Genomic DNA, 16,317 nt, shown 5'->3' with positions numbered 1-16,317 from the left:
GGCTGACTCTAACTCTCACAAGAGCACCCGAAGGAAACACACGCAGACACGGGGAAGCTCCAAGCTGGGAACTTGGGTCCTTGGTGCTATGAGGCGGCAGTGCTAACCAGTGTGCCAACACGCTGCCCACAAGTACCCCATGTTATTTTTATTCCTGGCCGACCCACAGCAGAGCCTGCTGATCAGATTTCAGTTCCTAATGACTCCAGGAGGGTTGGCAATCTCAAGTAGATATAGTCAATGTTAGATTGCACAATTGAGCCTGCTATCACATCCTTAACTACACCTTTATGAATAATCTTTTTACAAATTGCTACTTTAAATGATGTTTAACTTCAGCAAAATCACTGGCACTTACTATTCCATGATCAGGGTGATATCATTCTTTGATTCAAAAGCATCATACAGCTGGATGAGGTTTGTGTGATTGAGTTGATTCATCACTTGGATCTCATTCTTTACCTCCTCCTGTGAACCAATAACAATGGGTAGAATGATACAAGAAAAATCACATCATTTCTATGGCGGACGACTAATGTTATTTTGAATGACTATACCTTCTGCTTTGCTGCTCTGGTTTTAATGATTTTGGCGGCTAAAGTAAGACCTGTGGATTTTTCTACACATTTGTGCACTTGTCCAAACCGTCCTCTGTAACAAAGCATTAAAGTCAGATATACAATTTTAAGGAATGATAGTTCGAGCAATAGCTATGTTTTTACTTCAAGAAACATTTCCACATTTGTATCGCTGAAAAGGGATTTATGTTTCCTAAGCATTTCATCTCAGGATAAATGCGGGAATGCAAAATTCAAAACACCACAACAATTTATACTGCAGGAGAGAAGGGTGCTAATTACATTAGTATTAACAATGGGTGACACTGCTGCCTCACAGTGCCGGCAACCTGGGTTCAAATTCAGCCTTGGTTCATTGTCTATGTAGAGTTTGCACATTCTCCCCTTGTCTGCGTGGGTTTCCTCTGGGTATTCCGGTTTCCTCCCACACTCCAAAAATGTGTGGGTTTGCCACGCAAAATTGTCCCTTAGAGTCAGGGGAACTAACAGGATAAATATGTGGAGTTTTGGGGAATAGGGCCTGGCCTGTCAGTGAAGGCTTGATGGGCCGAATGGTCTCATTCTGCATTGTAGGGATTCCATGACTTTATGAACATGACTGCAAAAATGATGGCAAAGTGTGAATTCACCTGTCTTTAGGCAGTAATTGTCGAAGAAAACATTTCTCCCTAAACAATTTCGTAAGTAGAATTGCAATTCCAAAAGACCATTTCATTGTGCACCATTCTTGTATTTTATTAGTTTAATCGATGAATTAATTAATATATACGACAATCACATTGAATCATTACAAACTGCTGATATAACTATACTTATAATGAGGGATTTTATCCACCCACAGACCGTCTCCCCAGATATTTGAAAAGGATAGCATTCATTGAAGTTGGGATCTTTGACCTGGTGAGTTTTCAGCTGTGAAGGTGATGCATTGACAATACTGTGACAAAACAATGCAGCTCAAACGAAAAGCCATCACTGCATTTCCACACAGTCGTTCTCTTGTTAGCATCCCTCTGACACAGAGACAATAGCTCCAATATTTCATAGAATCATAGAAACCCTGCAGTGCAGACGGAGGCCATTTAGCCCATCAAGTCTGCACCAACTCTCTGAAAGAGCACCTTACCAAGGCCCTATCCCCATAACCCTGCTAATCCCCTGAACCTATAAATCTTGAGACATAAGGAATAATTTAGTATGGCCAATCCATTTAACCTGCACGTCTTTGGAGTCTGATAGAAAACCAAAAGACCCGGACGAAACTCGTATAGACACGAGGGGGGAATGTGCAAACTCCACACAGAAAGTCGCCCAAGGCTGGAATCGAACCCAGGTCCCTGGCGCTGTGAGGCAGCAGTGCCACCATGCCTGAAGGTAAAGTCGCCATAGTCCCAGATGCTGACTGATGGTGATTTAACCTGAGGTGAGGCCTTCATAATAACCTCGACCAGTATGGGAGTTGAACACATGTGGTTGGCATCGCTCTGCACATTAACCAGCTGTTCAGCCAACTGACTCTACCATTTCTGGGGGGAGGGTTTGCTGCAGGGAAACATAAGAGTGCAAGACAAATCCAACAAGATCAAGGGCATGTAAATCCTGCTTAATTTAGAGACAGAACCTTATTTTCCTTCTTTGCCTTTGTTTCCTGCTCTGCAACTGCTCAGATTGAGAGACAGACTGACTGTTAAGCGGGGAAGACTATGGGAGAAGATGGTGACTGGAGAACATTAGGATCTATCCTTGACAACTGGTAACATTATATGTTGGTTGGAATTGGGCCGGTAATTGTGAAGAAATGGGTATTGGAAACAATTGTTTTAGAGGAGCATGGTGCCAGGTGTTGGATGAAAATGGCAGAAGATTGGCTTGATGGGCTGGGTGCGGGAGCACTCCTGCTCCTCCAGGCCCACAAGCAGTGCTGGGAAAGCACCTTCCAGCAAAATACCAGCTGCACCCCATAAATGGAAATTCCTTGAGTCGTGAGTAAAATGGCTGGTCATTTTAAATTCATCTGCCTGCCAAAATATCAGGAGGGAAGCTTCATTTACATCTTATGGACTTGCCTTTGCTGAATATGTTGGAAGCCCCCAAAACCTGCTTGGGTTAAGACTGGCAGGTTGGCATTGGGTTTTGCAAATTAGCCCACACATCATTTCCTAATGCAAAACTCTCTTCCACTCATCGTGAGGTAGGGGGGGCAGGGGGGATCATTGTTGAAGTTGCCCTCTGTGCATTTTTAACAGTCAATCATTCCCTGATGAACATTAAACAGAACTGACCCTCCAAGGATTTCCGACTTGTAGATTGTATAGTAATTGCTGAGTTGTGCCATGTTGGTTGAGACGATGCGATGTTCAAATGGAGCAGGTGGAGCAGGGCCATCATCTAGACCGGGAAGATAAAATACATAAGCAGTTTGGCACTTGTGCATCGATTGTAAAGAAAGAGGTCACAGGGCACAGGAAGATTGTCATTAACTGCTCTTAGATTGCACCCATAATGATAACAGCCAAAGATATAAATCAAAGACTTTCTGGATTTACACTTATGAAAAACAGTTGATCGATATTAGACAAAACATGGCCATAGCAAATGACTCAGCAACTCAGCCACATTGTAAAATGTGTGCTGCAATAACAAATGTGGTCTTTTCTCCATTCATTGACAGATCAAAACATTCGCCCTGATTTTAACCAGGAGTAGAAATCAGATGGGCAGAGGGGAAGGTCTCCATAAAAAAAAACCCTGTCCAAAAAAGAGCTGGAATGGTCAGCTAGCAAATGAGTGACGGAGGTATTTTGGGTGGCAGGAGGCTGCTGGTTAGCATCAAAGATTTCAGTATAAGAATATCACAGGGCAGAGGTTTGGAAGGATCTCTGATAAGACAAAAGATTGGATAGCTGAAGAGGTGGGACTGAACCTTCCTGACCAGGCCAATGGGAAGCGCTCTCCCGCTCCTCCTGGTCCCACAAGGAAAATGTAAAAGTTAAAAACATACCTGTTAAAACAGACGTACCTCTGCCCCATTCTCCTCTTCCCAATGTCTTCCCTTGATTAGAAATGGTCTCCCCAGTCAGGGCATGGGTTCACATCGCAGAGGAGCCCACTCATTACATCATTTCCATTATTTAGGGAAAAAGGTAGAAACCATGAAACTACAAATCTATCAGTTTATATCAGTTTTGGGGAAGTTAGTAGAATCTGATATTGTTACAGGTTTGCACATTTTTAAGTTGATTGCTTAGTCTGCTTATGAATTTTTTAATGTAAATCACACTGTAATTTAGCCTTTGGGCTGCAAGTGTGTTCATTGAATAAACGGCCAATATTATTAGTTATTTGGTAATATGGGGTTTGAGTATTGCTGTAAAAGGACATTTTGTCAAAGCTTTTCATTCTGCACTCATCAGGACAATCACAAGGACACCAATGTTAGAGGAAACAGCAATTTTATACTGTATGAGAAGAGGGAATTGATTGGTTGGTAAGTGGACTCCAATCTGGAAATTTGGGAGGGTGGAATTGGGTTAGTCAGGAAGTCCCCTGGGAGGCTGGCAGAGTGGTGGTTTGGCAGGGATCGGGGGGGTGGGGTGGTGGGGGTGTAGTGAATTAGTGAACTAGATGGATTTTTTACAACAATCGACAAGGGTTTCATGGTCATCATTAAACTCAGATTTATGTTCCAAGTGTTTAGCATTGGTGCCACTTTGGACTGACAACAAGATATAAGTTGATTTCTACTTGCCAATCACAATGTGTGGACTCTCCTCTTTGGTTTCCTGATTATTTTCTTCCTGGCCAGCAGTGGGGGTGGCACAGTTTGAGGCAGATTCAGATGTGCTTTCCTGGCTCTGGCCTTTTTCCTCCACTCTGCTCTTTTTGTTGTCATCTTTAAGTGAATCCTCCTCGCTCACTCTCCTTTTGTTGGCCGTGCTCACATCTTTGAATTCATGTTCTTCAGTGCTCTGTGACGTTCCCTCCTCCGGTTCTGCTGCCGCCGCCAATAAAGCCTCAGCCTCTCGCTCACTATCTTCATACCTTTCAAAAGTAACAAAGTTATACAGATACATTTTGTTCAAAAGCTGAGTATGCAAGCCTTAATTCTTGTGCTCAAGTTCTGGAATGAGACTTGAAACCTCTGGTTCAGCGTCAAGACAGCTACGGATAGAAATTGAATCAATACTTGGCGCAGTTAAATCATTCTCATTTCCTAACTGAACAAAACAATCATTTAAGATTTGGTTTGTTTGCAAAATTCAATTCATTTGTCTTTCTAAAAAGAATGCAGATTAAGATGAAGGAAGACACCCTGCCTATAAGTTTCTCTCTTTGTTTCCCTGTCACCTTCTCTAAGCCTCCTTCTCCCTGCCTTTTTCCTCCTTTCTCTTATCTTTCTCCCTGCCTGAAAGACATTGGTAATTATGCTCAGTGGATAGGTTTAATTATGTTGTTGTGAAATGGCCAATTAAAAAAATGTTTAAAATCTTACTTAGGACATTTAAAGTTTTAGATGCAAAGAAAAAAAAATGACAAGCATCTTTTCCAAAAAACAAGTTAAGTTGTTCATTCATCAACAAATCATGATTATGGAATATTTTCCAATGGTTTGTCCACTAAAAAGTGTTTACTCATCTTTATATGGTTTTTCTGATTTTACCTCTTGGCAAGAGACTGGGAGACCTAGACATTGGCAAAATGGTGTGGGAAGATGTCGTGGTGGGTATGACATCTTCTCACCATCATGAAGTGTGCTGGAAGATCAGACACCCAGGAATTCAATTGGCCAACTATTTCTGCAGGCACTTTGCCCAATTTTGTGTCTGTGTGTGTGTGTGTGTGTGTGTGTGTGTGTGTGGTGGGGGTCTGGTGGCGGAGTTGCTGCTCCCAAATGGGGTGACCAGCCAATAAAACCTGCCTGGCTCTAATGTCCCTAAATGCCCTCTCACCCTTCTTCAAGGATACCTTGGTCATTGAGGTGTCACCTTCTCACCGTTGTAACCTCAGCATTGGTACCACTCTAGCAGTGTTGCTGTTGAGACTGGTTACCTGCCAGTCCTCTTATTGGTCCAGAAAGTTTTTGTGGGTGCCCTGTGCCATCCTTCTGCAAGACAACTGCTCTGGTAGGAGACACTTAATTGGCCACCAGCACAAATGTGAATGATTCCCTCCCTGACCCCTCCTTCCCGGGATTTGTGGCTAGTCAAAGTGGGCATGCTTCCTACTTTCAGCAACAGGCCTTCAGCAGCCCCAGTAAGGCTCAGTACAAGGTCCTTTTCACTCCTTTAATTTTTAAATTGCTATTTGCGATGGCTCTGACAAGTTAGGGACAGGAAGATAAACAGATGAATTCATGGCAGGTGAAATGGTGCCAGAGGGAGGGTTTTCACTTTCCTGTGGCATTGGGACCACTCCTGGGTCAGGATGGACCTGTACAAGATGAATGGGGTGCACCTTAATAAAGCAAAGATGAATGTCCTTGTTTGAGAGCTAACCAGTGCTGTGAGGATATCATTTCATCCAAATTATATGGGTAAGTGAACCAGAATGAAGCATCAGAGAGTGTGCACCAAGGTCTGGGATTATGACAAAGAGGAGTTTAGAAATAGGAGGGGTCAGGCAGGGAAGACATACGAAAGAAGCTCAGATAAGTTTGGTGTGCATGTATGTAAATGTACAGAGTGTGATAGATAAGATTGAGCAGCTGCATAGGATTGTCGCATAGGATTGTGAAGTAATGGCATTACAGAGTCCTGGTTCAAACAAGGGAATGGGAACTTAATACAATGTATTCAGGAAAAATAAAGCAGGAATGAGGAAAGCCCTATGACAGTACCGATTAAATATGTCATTAACAGCTCAGGAAAGGGATGATATACTTGAGAATAAGAGACATTCTGTGGAATACAAGGAATAGAAGGAAAGTTATTAGGCTGCTTTGTGTATATTATAGGTCACCAAATACAATAATTGAATGAGATAGGGGAACAAATTTGCAGATGAATTTTAGAAAAATACAAGGTGGTGTCATCCTGGGGGTTGCTATTGGGACCATTGTTCTTTTTCCGATATATTAATGGCATGGAATTCGTTATACTGAGGACACGTTTACTGATGACACAAAACTTCAGAAAAGTAGTAAACAGGGAGGTGGACAGTAACAATCTCCAAGAGAACATCAACTGGTACGATGGACAGAAACTTGGAAGATGGAATTTAAGACAGGGTGTAGAGTTTGCATTTTGTAGGGAAGAATAAGCAGCAAAAATATGTGCGGGTACAATATTAAAGGGAATAAGAACATTACCACCTCCAAGTTCCCCTCCAAGTCGTGTATCATTCTGATTCAGACTGATGTCGTTGTTATTCCATCATCAAACTTCAAGTACTCTCTACCTAACAACATCATGGAGCACTTACTACACGTGATCCGAAGAGAGTCAAGAAGTCAACTCACCCTCCCAAGGACTGTAGTTACGGGCAACAAATGCTGATCTTGTCCGCACCCAAGAATTAGTTATTTTTTTAAAAACTGTAAGGCAATTTAATAAGCACTGCCAGGGACATGTGAATGCAATCAATTAATAAACAGCAGCTAACAAAAGCTTGCAATAAAAAAGGAAGCTGGTGAAGTTTCTCCAAATAATTTTTAAAAACCATCCACCTGAGCTGGAATTCTCAGATCTCGCAAGCCCCACTATTGCTGCCAGCAACAACGGAAAATTTGGTGCTCAGCCAAACCTCCCTTCACAGTAATGGGATTGGAGAATCCCAGCTGCAGGTGAGGTTGGAGAATTCTGGCCCTGTTGTTTTGCTTATTTCTCCCACCAGAAATTAAAATTGCAACGTGAAAGGCATTGCCTGCAAGAAACGTGCTTTTTTTGCTCATGAGGTGCCTTCAACAATGACTTCTGTCGAGGCCTGCATCTCTCTAAGAAGCCTGAGACGAGAGACTGTAGTGCCTCCGAGGGCTATCATTTGCAGCGAAAGTCTGTGACCAACCATACGCATCTGTGCCTACAACGGCCAGAGTTAATTGATGATTGATACCCAGTTTAGCAATTAATGGAGCATGTCTGGAACAGCTAATAGAGAGGCTGCTTCCTCTTCTGAAGCCAGGCATGAATGGAAAATTACCAAAAACTAAACCTGCCAGTGAACCAATTTTGATGAGCAGTGAGAGCTAATAGTAGTTAGCAGGTTTGTGTAAAATATTAAAACAAGGTAAAGTGTCTATGTTTGTTTCGATCACGTTGCTGATCAGGTAAGAAGGTTTAAGGGGTTATTAATTTAGCAAGTGTATCAAGTTAAATCAGTGGCGAATTAAATTCTGCACTTCGAAATTTTGAAACTGAGTTTCGTGCATACTCCATAACAAACGTTAAATTGTCAAAAAAGCTGCATAACCTTTCATCGGGTGGGAAAATAATTGTTTTCAATAGTCAGTTCTGGAAATGCTGTATTGTTATTGAAGTTGTAAGAAGGATGTTGAAAGAATTCCTGAACTTACCAAATTATTTATTTAAGTGAAACCCTTCAGCATTAGCTTTGCCAACTCCAGCTGGTATTTAAGTTTTAAGTTTAAGTTTATTTATTAGTGTCATAAGTAGGCTTACATTAATACTGCAATGAAGTTACTGTGAAAATACCCCAGTCACCACACACTGATGCCTGTTTGGGTACGCTCAGGGAGAATTTAGCATGGCCAATGCACCTAACCAACATGTCTTTTAGACTGTGGGAGGAAACCAGAGCACCTGGAGGAAACCTGCGCAGGCATGGGGAGAACATGCAGACTTCACATAGACAGTGACCCAAGCCGGGAATCAAACCTGGGTCCCTGGTGCTGTGAAACAGCCGTGCTAACCGCTGTGCCATGGTGCTGCCCTACAAGAATTATTCCAAGAGTTGTCAGCAGAAGTGAAGCTGCACAATCCTGGCAGTGTGGTGTGAGTGGGTGCGCCGATCCTGGGGGCAGGGTGGTGGGGGGGGAGGGGGGGTGGTGGTGGTTGTGGTCATAGTCCAAATCCTCAGACACTAATCATAGGGGATGTGTATCTTTGAAAAAAGAGAACAAAGAACAAATAATTAAAGCAGAGGAATGGACCCTTTGGCCCTTCAAGCCCATGCTGATCATGATGCCCTAACGAAAAAAAAATCTCCTGCCGTTACGTGATCCGTATCCCTCTTTTTCCTCCCTATTTATGCACCCATCCAGATGCCTCTTAAATGCTGCTACTGTGTCTGCTTCCACCGCATCCTCTGGCAGCGCCTTCCAGGCACCCACCACCCTCTGCGTTAAAACCTTCCCCTGCACATCTGCCTTAAACATTCCCCCTCTTACCTTGAACCCTGTGCCCCCTCGTAATTAACACTTTCGCCTTTGAAAAAAGGTTCTAACTATCCACCCGGTCATAATTTTGTAGACCTCTATCAGGTCTCCTCCTCCTCTTTCTTTCCAGTGAGAACAATCCTAGTTTATTCAACCTCTCCTCATATCCCCTGAGAAGGGTGATTATTTTCCATTCAGGTTTTTGTTTTTGTCCTTTAGGAAATTATACTCTTTTACAAGAAAGTTGTGCTGAATTCCTTGACACTGAGTTCTTTTCAAACCCCTTCAGTGGAGATACGCATTGATTTCCCAAATCTGAGCCCCAATGCTTCCCTCTTACAACAAAATAGCCATCAGCTCACTATGAATAATATCAATGGAAATTTGCCATTTTAATTAATATCCTCTCATTCATCCATCATCTCAAAACAATTGGATGTGTTTTTTTAACCCTTTTCAGAAATGGAACAGGAAATTGTGTAAATGAGAAGTACTACTTCCCAACCAGGTAAGAGACTAAGGAATGTCTGCAATTTAGATACTATTGTCCCTTCCAGAAGTAGTTTTAATTCGGAGTTGAGGAACCAGGTACTTATTTTCTGATTCCAGAATAATGGGATGTCCCTTCTCGGAGAAGGAGAAAAATAAATATTTCAGTGGAAAATAACTCATCCCTCCCAGAGTATTTTGCTCCTCTGAGGTACTTGTTTGGGTTTCCTATTTCTTTTCAGGTTACTTACCGGAAATGTGACTTTCTGAAAATGTACAAACCCATAAATAATCTAGTTTGATGAAGCCAATTACCTGTTTAGCAAGACAGTGCAGTTCTTGCCATGGCAAACAGGTTCTTCTACCTGTGACACTATGCTTTTCCCTTTGAGGCCCTCAGTAATAGAAGACTCTAAGTCTGTGTTTTCAAGGTCAGTGTTGTCAACCACTTCAATGGTTTCATCAACTTTTACATCATGTTGTTCTGTTTTTTCATTTTCTTCACCTATTAGTTCCTCCTTTCCACTTTCAGGTTCTGGTTCAGTCAAGAAGTCTTTCTCAACATTTTCATCCTCCTCCGTTTCTTGTAGTATTTCTGGGATCCTATTATCTCTTATCTTGTTGTGCATAACATCGTTCTTTGCCATCCTTTCATCATTTTGCCCATTGATCCCTGATTGATTCTCCACTATGGTAAAGGCCTCATCCACCTTTGTGTCACTTTGTTCCTTTGCAGCTGTGTCTTCCTTCTTGCTGTCACCAATGTGACTGTCTGAAATGGCTTCAGCAACCTCTGGGCCAAGAGTGGAGGTGGTGCCCTCTGCTGATCTGGAAGGTTGAGGTCCAAAGACTCCAACATCTTCTTCAAATTGCTTTTCTTGTAATGTTGTTAAGTTTTTGTGCTCTGCTAAGTCTTTGACACTGTTCTGTTCCTCAAAGTCACTCGAGTTGCCTGCATTCTCTTTATTTAAATTCTGGATCTTTTGGTCAGAGAAAATGTCTAGCTCCTCCTGTGTTGATGACTCTGGGAAAACAAGATGGAGATATTAGATGGAATATTCCTTATTTTGTGGCATGTGGCACTGACAAGATATTTTTGCCTACCTGTGAAATCGGGAGGTTTCTTCTTCTGCTGGGGTTTTATTTCTTTAATATTTACATTTTGCTTCCCTTTCACATCACTGGAGTGCTGATCTTTCACCTGTGCAAGAGAAGAATTAATTAAATTTCCGACAAACTGATGATCAGGAGAAATCTGTGTACATTACAAAAGCCTTCAACATTACAAGCTTTTTTGCATGGTAACTTATTACAACCATTTTGATCATCAAAGGTAAACCTCTAAAACCCAGAATCAGAAAAATTGCAGTGGACGTTCTTGAATGATCTAGGTAACTTGGGCATAATTGCAACAACTGAATTCAATCTTCTAGTATGACATTTGCCTAAATTTTGTACTCTCGGAAGTGAGAAGTATTAATGCTGCAGCATTAACAGCAAGGAGAGGCAATGGGCTGGTAATATTATCATTAGATTATTGATCCAGAAACTCAGCTCATGTTCTGGGTACAAATCTGCCACAGCCATTGATGGAATTTGAATTCAATAAAAAAAATCTGGAATTAAGAATCTACTGATGATCATGAAGCCATTGTTGGTTATCAGAAAGTCCCATCTGATTCATGAATGTCCTTTAGGGAAGGAAATCTGCCATCTTTACCTGGTCTGGCCTACATTTGACTCCAGCACCACAGCAGTGTGGCTGACTCTTAACTGCCCTCAGGCAACTAGGGATGGGCAGTAAATGCTGGCCAGCCAGTGATGCCCATGTCCTATGAATGAATAAAAAAAATTCCTATATGGGCAATAAAATTCAGCATCAGACAGTCCTGATTATATGCAAAGTAATAATCCCTCTGGCCCAACAATTATTTAAAAATTCTTTCATGGGGATGTGGGCACCACTAGCAAGGCCAGCATTTGTTGCCCATCCCTAATTGTCCTTGAACTGGCCATTTCAGAGGGTAGTTAAGAGTCAACCAAATTGTTGTGGATCTGAAGTCATGAGGAGGCCAGAAAATCAGATGTCCTTTCCTTAAGGACATCAGTGAACCAGATGGATTTTTACAACAGTCAATAATGTTTTTGTGGTCACCATTACTGAGACTCAGGGCGCAATCTTACCGGCCATTCATGCCATGCTCCTGCTGCAGCAAAGTTGGGGAATTCGGCACCCAGCCAAATCTCCATTCACTGCAGTGGGGTGGGAAAATCCTGTTGGCATGAATGGCTGTAACATTCCAGCCTCACTTTTTAAAAAATATTCCACGATACCAATTGAATATAAATTCCATCAGGTGTCATATGGATCTTTGTCATCAGAATATTAGCCTGGGTCTACTAGATTATTAACCCAGGACCAGAATCTCTGACCTCGCCCATAGCTAGGATTCTCTTATCCCACTGCAGTGAATGGAGATTTGACTGAGCACCAAGTTCTCCATCTTCACTGGCAGTGGCGGTGGGGTGTGAATGGCCAGAGAATTCTGGCCCTGGTGACATTACCTATTGTCTCCACCACTAAAATTCAGGGTAAACAAACCACAATAATGAAATACCTAAATCAAAATGACAAAATTGGAACAAATCATGTCAAACATTCATTTGTAAACAGAGGTGTCATTGTTATATGCTGTAAAAGAAAATCATTTAAAAATCATCAGGATTTCTAAACAATTCTAGGTTTAATTTCTTAAGGATCGTTCAGCTTGCTTGATTCCACCCACCTCCCCTCATCACCCTGTAATTTGCTTAAAGTGAATTGGAATAAGAGAGCGATGGTTTTGCAATATCTACAACAGAGGCAACCAAATATGACAACTGTAATGAACAATGAACACAAGTCATGGAGAAGCTGCCCTGACTCCACAAAGATTGCAGGTGATAAGAGATACCCAACCCTCACAATGTAACCACCCAGATTGGGAGAGCTTTGCAGACTCGCTACTCACACCCTATTCCTTGTCAGTGAAAACGGATGGGTGCTGGGAATGGGGATGGGAGTCATGGAATCTGGTCCCAATTTAAATGGCTGCAGAGTCATTCTGACTTTGCAATAAACTGGGCCTACAACTCTGCTTCATGAGAGTACAGACAATCCGATTAGGAAATGGTCAGATAAAATTTAAACAATGATATTTTCAAGGATTAAGATTATTTCTCCCGGCTTCCCCAAAATACCACACCTCCCATTAGACCAGTCTTGCTCAGGCTCAAAGTCCTCTCCTCCTCCTAGCACCTCCTGCCAAGAACTTAACTGGTGATATTCTTGAGGGGGCTAAGGAGCAGCGAGCTGCATCGAGTTGGCAAAATCAAATGGGGCATCAAAATCACCACCACGTTTTCACCATTGAAATGGGTCCCTGCCCACTACCCCCTCCCCAGTGTAATTACCTTTACAGGAATGAATTAATTTGAGAGGACAAGCAGGACTTGGAGCCCGGTCCAAGGGAAAAGATTTGATATATCAGCAAATAAACACCATCATGTCCACGATGCCTAAAAAGACTGGATTAAATTAAAGAATGGCATCCATTTCCTTCACTGACTGAAGCATTAAATATAAAATGATGGAAGAATATGTAGATAAACAGAATTATATATAATAGAAGAATTTTTTTCACACTGACTTAAGAAACGTAGCTTACCCCATAAGATATGAATTAAATCAATATGAAGAGCTACAGTTGTTCGAATCATAGAATCCCTACAGTGCAGAAGGAGGACATTTGATCCATTGAGTTTGCACTGACTCTCTGACAGAGCATCTTACCGAGGCCTCCTCACCAGTCAAGGTCTTCATGAGCAAGGATCACAGATGGTCCCCATGAACGGGGACCAGACGTGACAGCCTTGCCAGCGGGATGGAGGCTATTGAAACCTCCTGGGTGGTTGGGGGCAGGGCCGGGCATTGCTCACGGAGCAGTGCCAGCTTGGCACCCTGGTACTGCCAGATTGGCACTCCAGTATTACCAGTCTGACACCCTGGCACTGTCCACCAGACACAGGGCAGTGCCAATGGCTGGGGCCAGAGAGAGTGGGACCTGATGGGGTGCGTGGCTTGAAGGTATAGGGCCAAGACAGGGGCAAGGCAGAGGTAAACTCATAGAGGGATGGGAATGGGGGGCAGTTGACTGGCTGGGTGGTGATCGGGATTGGGGGGAGCAAATCAGCAATTGGAGGTGGGGTGATCAACTGAGGTAATGATCGGGGGATGGCGATATTTGAAGTGGGGGTGAGGAGGTGACAGATCTCCCATCATGTACACGGTATATTGGAAGATCGGGGTCCTGTGCAATGGCACCCCTAGAGCTCAGCAGCCGGCCTCACTGGCGTGAAGGGACATGATGAGGTCTAGAATCTCTGTGCTGACTCTATTTGATTGGCCTAATCAAACAATTCAATTGGTTTCTTATCAATTCTTTGGCCAGTTACCAAGGAACTTTTTGAGTAGTAAGAATGATAACAAAGAGCTTGTAGGCAGTGTGGTGAACTCAGGGAACAAGCTCACAGGAAGGAAAGACAACACCTGGAAAAAAGAAAGATTGATATCCATGTGAAAAATCCTGGCCAGGTTTTTGATTTGATTTGATTTATTCTAAGTATTAATACTTAGTGAAAAGTATTATTTCTTGTGCATAGCGTTCATAGAGTAGGAAATGAGAGAGTGGAGAATGTAGTGTTACAGTCACAGCTACAGCTACATTACAGCATAGGTGTAGAGAAAGATCAACTTAATACAAGGTAAGTCCATTCATGTGCAAGTGGAAATCAACCTTAAGTTAAGGAACAGATCGTGAGTATTTGGTTTATGCATTGCAGGTATTTGCTATTGTCTAAGTAGCTACAAAACTAAATGAAATTGTCTCTGTGTCTCTTTGTTCTAGTGACCTTGAAGTGTTGTACAAATCTGTGTATCTTAACTATTACTAGCGAGATGCGAGATTAAATCTTCATGAAAGAGGCGATAAATATTTGAATAATTTACTGATAAAGTAATAGATTAAGAAAAGCCAGCTGAGTTGAGTTACCAGACGTACATGTTAAGATGGTCTGAATGGTCTAGTCTCGCACTGTATATGGTTATTTTATTGCAATGATGCTCTCTCATAGAGTACATTTGTCCCTATATGTCCATCTGCCTGAGAGAGGACTCCATTCTCTGGGATGATTATCCACCAAGTTCCAATTCATCCCCCAGCCCCTTACTCTGCTGTGTGGTCCTTAAAGGGAAAAATCACTACAAATCAACACAGTTATTGTGACAGAACAAGGGCGGTTTCCCAAGTTACATGTTTACTCCTTGTGCCTGACAATATTTAGTGAACCTCAGAGCTGAGCAGTGCCACCTTTCCATATACTAACTGCGACAGTACAGAATGCTAATCATAAACTGGTTTACAGAATCCCTGAAGTGCAAAAGGAGGCCATTTGGCCCATCAAGTCTGCACCAACTCTCCGAAAGAGCATCTTACTCAGGCCCTTTCCCTGTAACCCCATGTACTTGCGTCACTAATCTCCCTTGGGACACTAAGAGTCAATTTAGCATGGCCAATCCACTTAACCTATGTGTCTTTGGACTGTGGGGGGAAACCAGAGCACCCAGACGAAACCCACGCAGACACGGGGAGAACATGCAAACTCCACACAAACAGTTACCCAAGACTGGAATTGAACCAGGGTTTCTGGTGCTGTGAGGCAGCAGTGCTAACCATTGCACTACCGAGCCGCCCTTTAGAAGTAGGTGTCACACTATATTTGCACAACCTGGCAATGAAGAGGCAAGCACCTCAAAAACATTAATCATCATACAATTACGTAACAAGTAACATTATCAAAGGCAGATTTACAAAACACATCACTTAGCATCATGTCCATCATTTTGACAATATACCGAGCTACTTAAATTCTAAAACTTCTTGTTGAAACATGGCCCCAACATTGGTTAATCTTTGAGTGTGTGGCCAGAGTAATCTTTTCTGAACACAGTGTCTCCACAACACAGTTTTTAATAAGCCATTAACTGGAGCAAGGTCAATTAATATTAAGACAGATAATCACACAACAAATAATGAGTGGAAAAGATGGTCTTTGCTAAAAATAATAAAGTTTACAATGTTGATTCCGTAATTAAATATGTGTGTTTGAATCTTACGGCAGAAGTTTGAGTTATTTTGGCACCAGAGTTTGTTTTATGCAATTCACAGCATCTCTTTAATCATTTGTTAATACACTGTGAGATCTGGAGCAGATTGGAGTTTGTTTCAGGTTCAAGGTTATCCCCTTTTTTTGACCAACATATTTTAGAGAAGTGATACTACTTTAATAAGAAACAAATGTTTGCTTTCATGGGAAAAATTACAATTGAAATATTTAAAGCTCTGTAATGAGGTGAGGGCACATTAAATACAAGGAGTGACAAGTCCATTATTTTCCCAGGCAACTCCTTCAAGCTGCCCCCATAAAGCAATTGGTGGGTGGGCGTCAGATTTGGCAGCTGCGACCCCCCAACGCACTCGGCCATATTTCAATAATCTATTAAAAGTCAACTGGCGATGTAACAGCATATAATACGGGGCCCACATCATGCAACTGTTAGCATGGCAGATGGACAGCATTTTTGGACAAGTGGAAAGGAAAAGGGGGCACATTATTATGGGTGTGCCCCTCATGCATTAGAGGCAACCCTCCAAGATATGATCATTCCCATTTGTTCCTTTGCGCCTGACTTTCAAAACAAGTCACCCCACTTCCCTCATGCCCCTCTCACCCCACCCCACTCCCAGGCTGCATCATTCCCTTCCCATCCGAGACCCCTGACTTAACAGGGTCCCGACACTTTGGAAGCTGCTATGATGG

At 42.4% G+C, this 16,317-nt stretch overlaps 1 protein-coding gene across 9 annotated transcripts in view; it reads right to left on the bottom strand.

The window, feature by feature from the left end:
• The window catches only part of LOC145352588 (uncharacterized), a 153,581-nt gene that overhangs the window by 28,011 nt on the left and 109,253 nt on the right, over positions 1–16,317 (bottom strand). For all 9 annotated transcript variants that reach the window (XM_080202710.1, XM_080202720.1, XM_080202728.1 and 6 more), the window contains 6 exons: positions 10,504–10,600; positions 9,715–10,423; positions 4,327–4,619; positions 2,861–2,966; positions 558–651; positions 359–468 (listed from right to left, as the gene is read on the bottom strand). In XM_080202710.1, the coding sequence (XP_080058836.1) occupies positions 359–468; positions 558–651; positions 2,861–2,966; positions 4,327–4,619; positions 9,715–10,423; positions 10,504–10,600 (1,409 nt within the window). The remainder of the gene's footprint in view (positions 1–358; positions 469–557; positions 652–2,860; positions 2,967–4,326; positions 4,620–9,714; positions 10,424–10,503; positions 10,601–16,317) is intronic.

This window comes from Carcharhinus amblyrhynchos, chromosome 2, assembly GCF_965287045.1.
Source record: "Carcharhinus amblyrhynchos chromosome 2, sCarAmb.v2.hapA, whole genome shotgun sequence".
Classification (NCBI taxonomy): Eukaryota; Metazoa; Chordata; class Chondrichthyes; order Carcharhiniformes; family Carcharhinidae; genus Carcharhinus; species Carcharhinus amblyrhynchos.
Note: the sequence above shows the minus strand (reverse complement) of the source record. Positions and strands in the feature narration are given on the sequence as shown.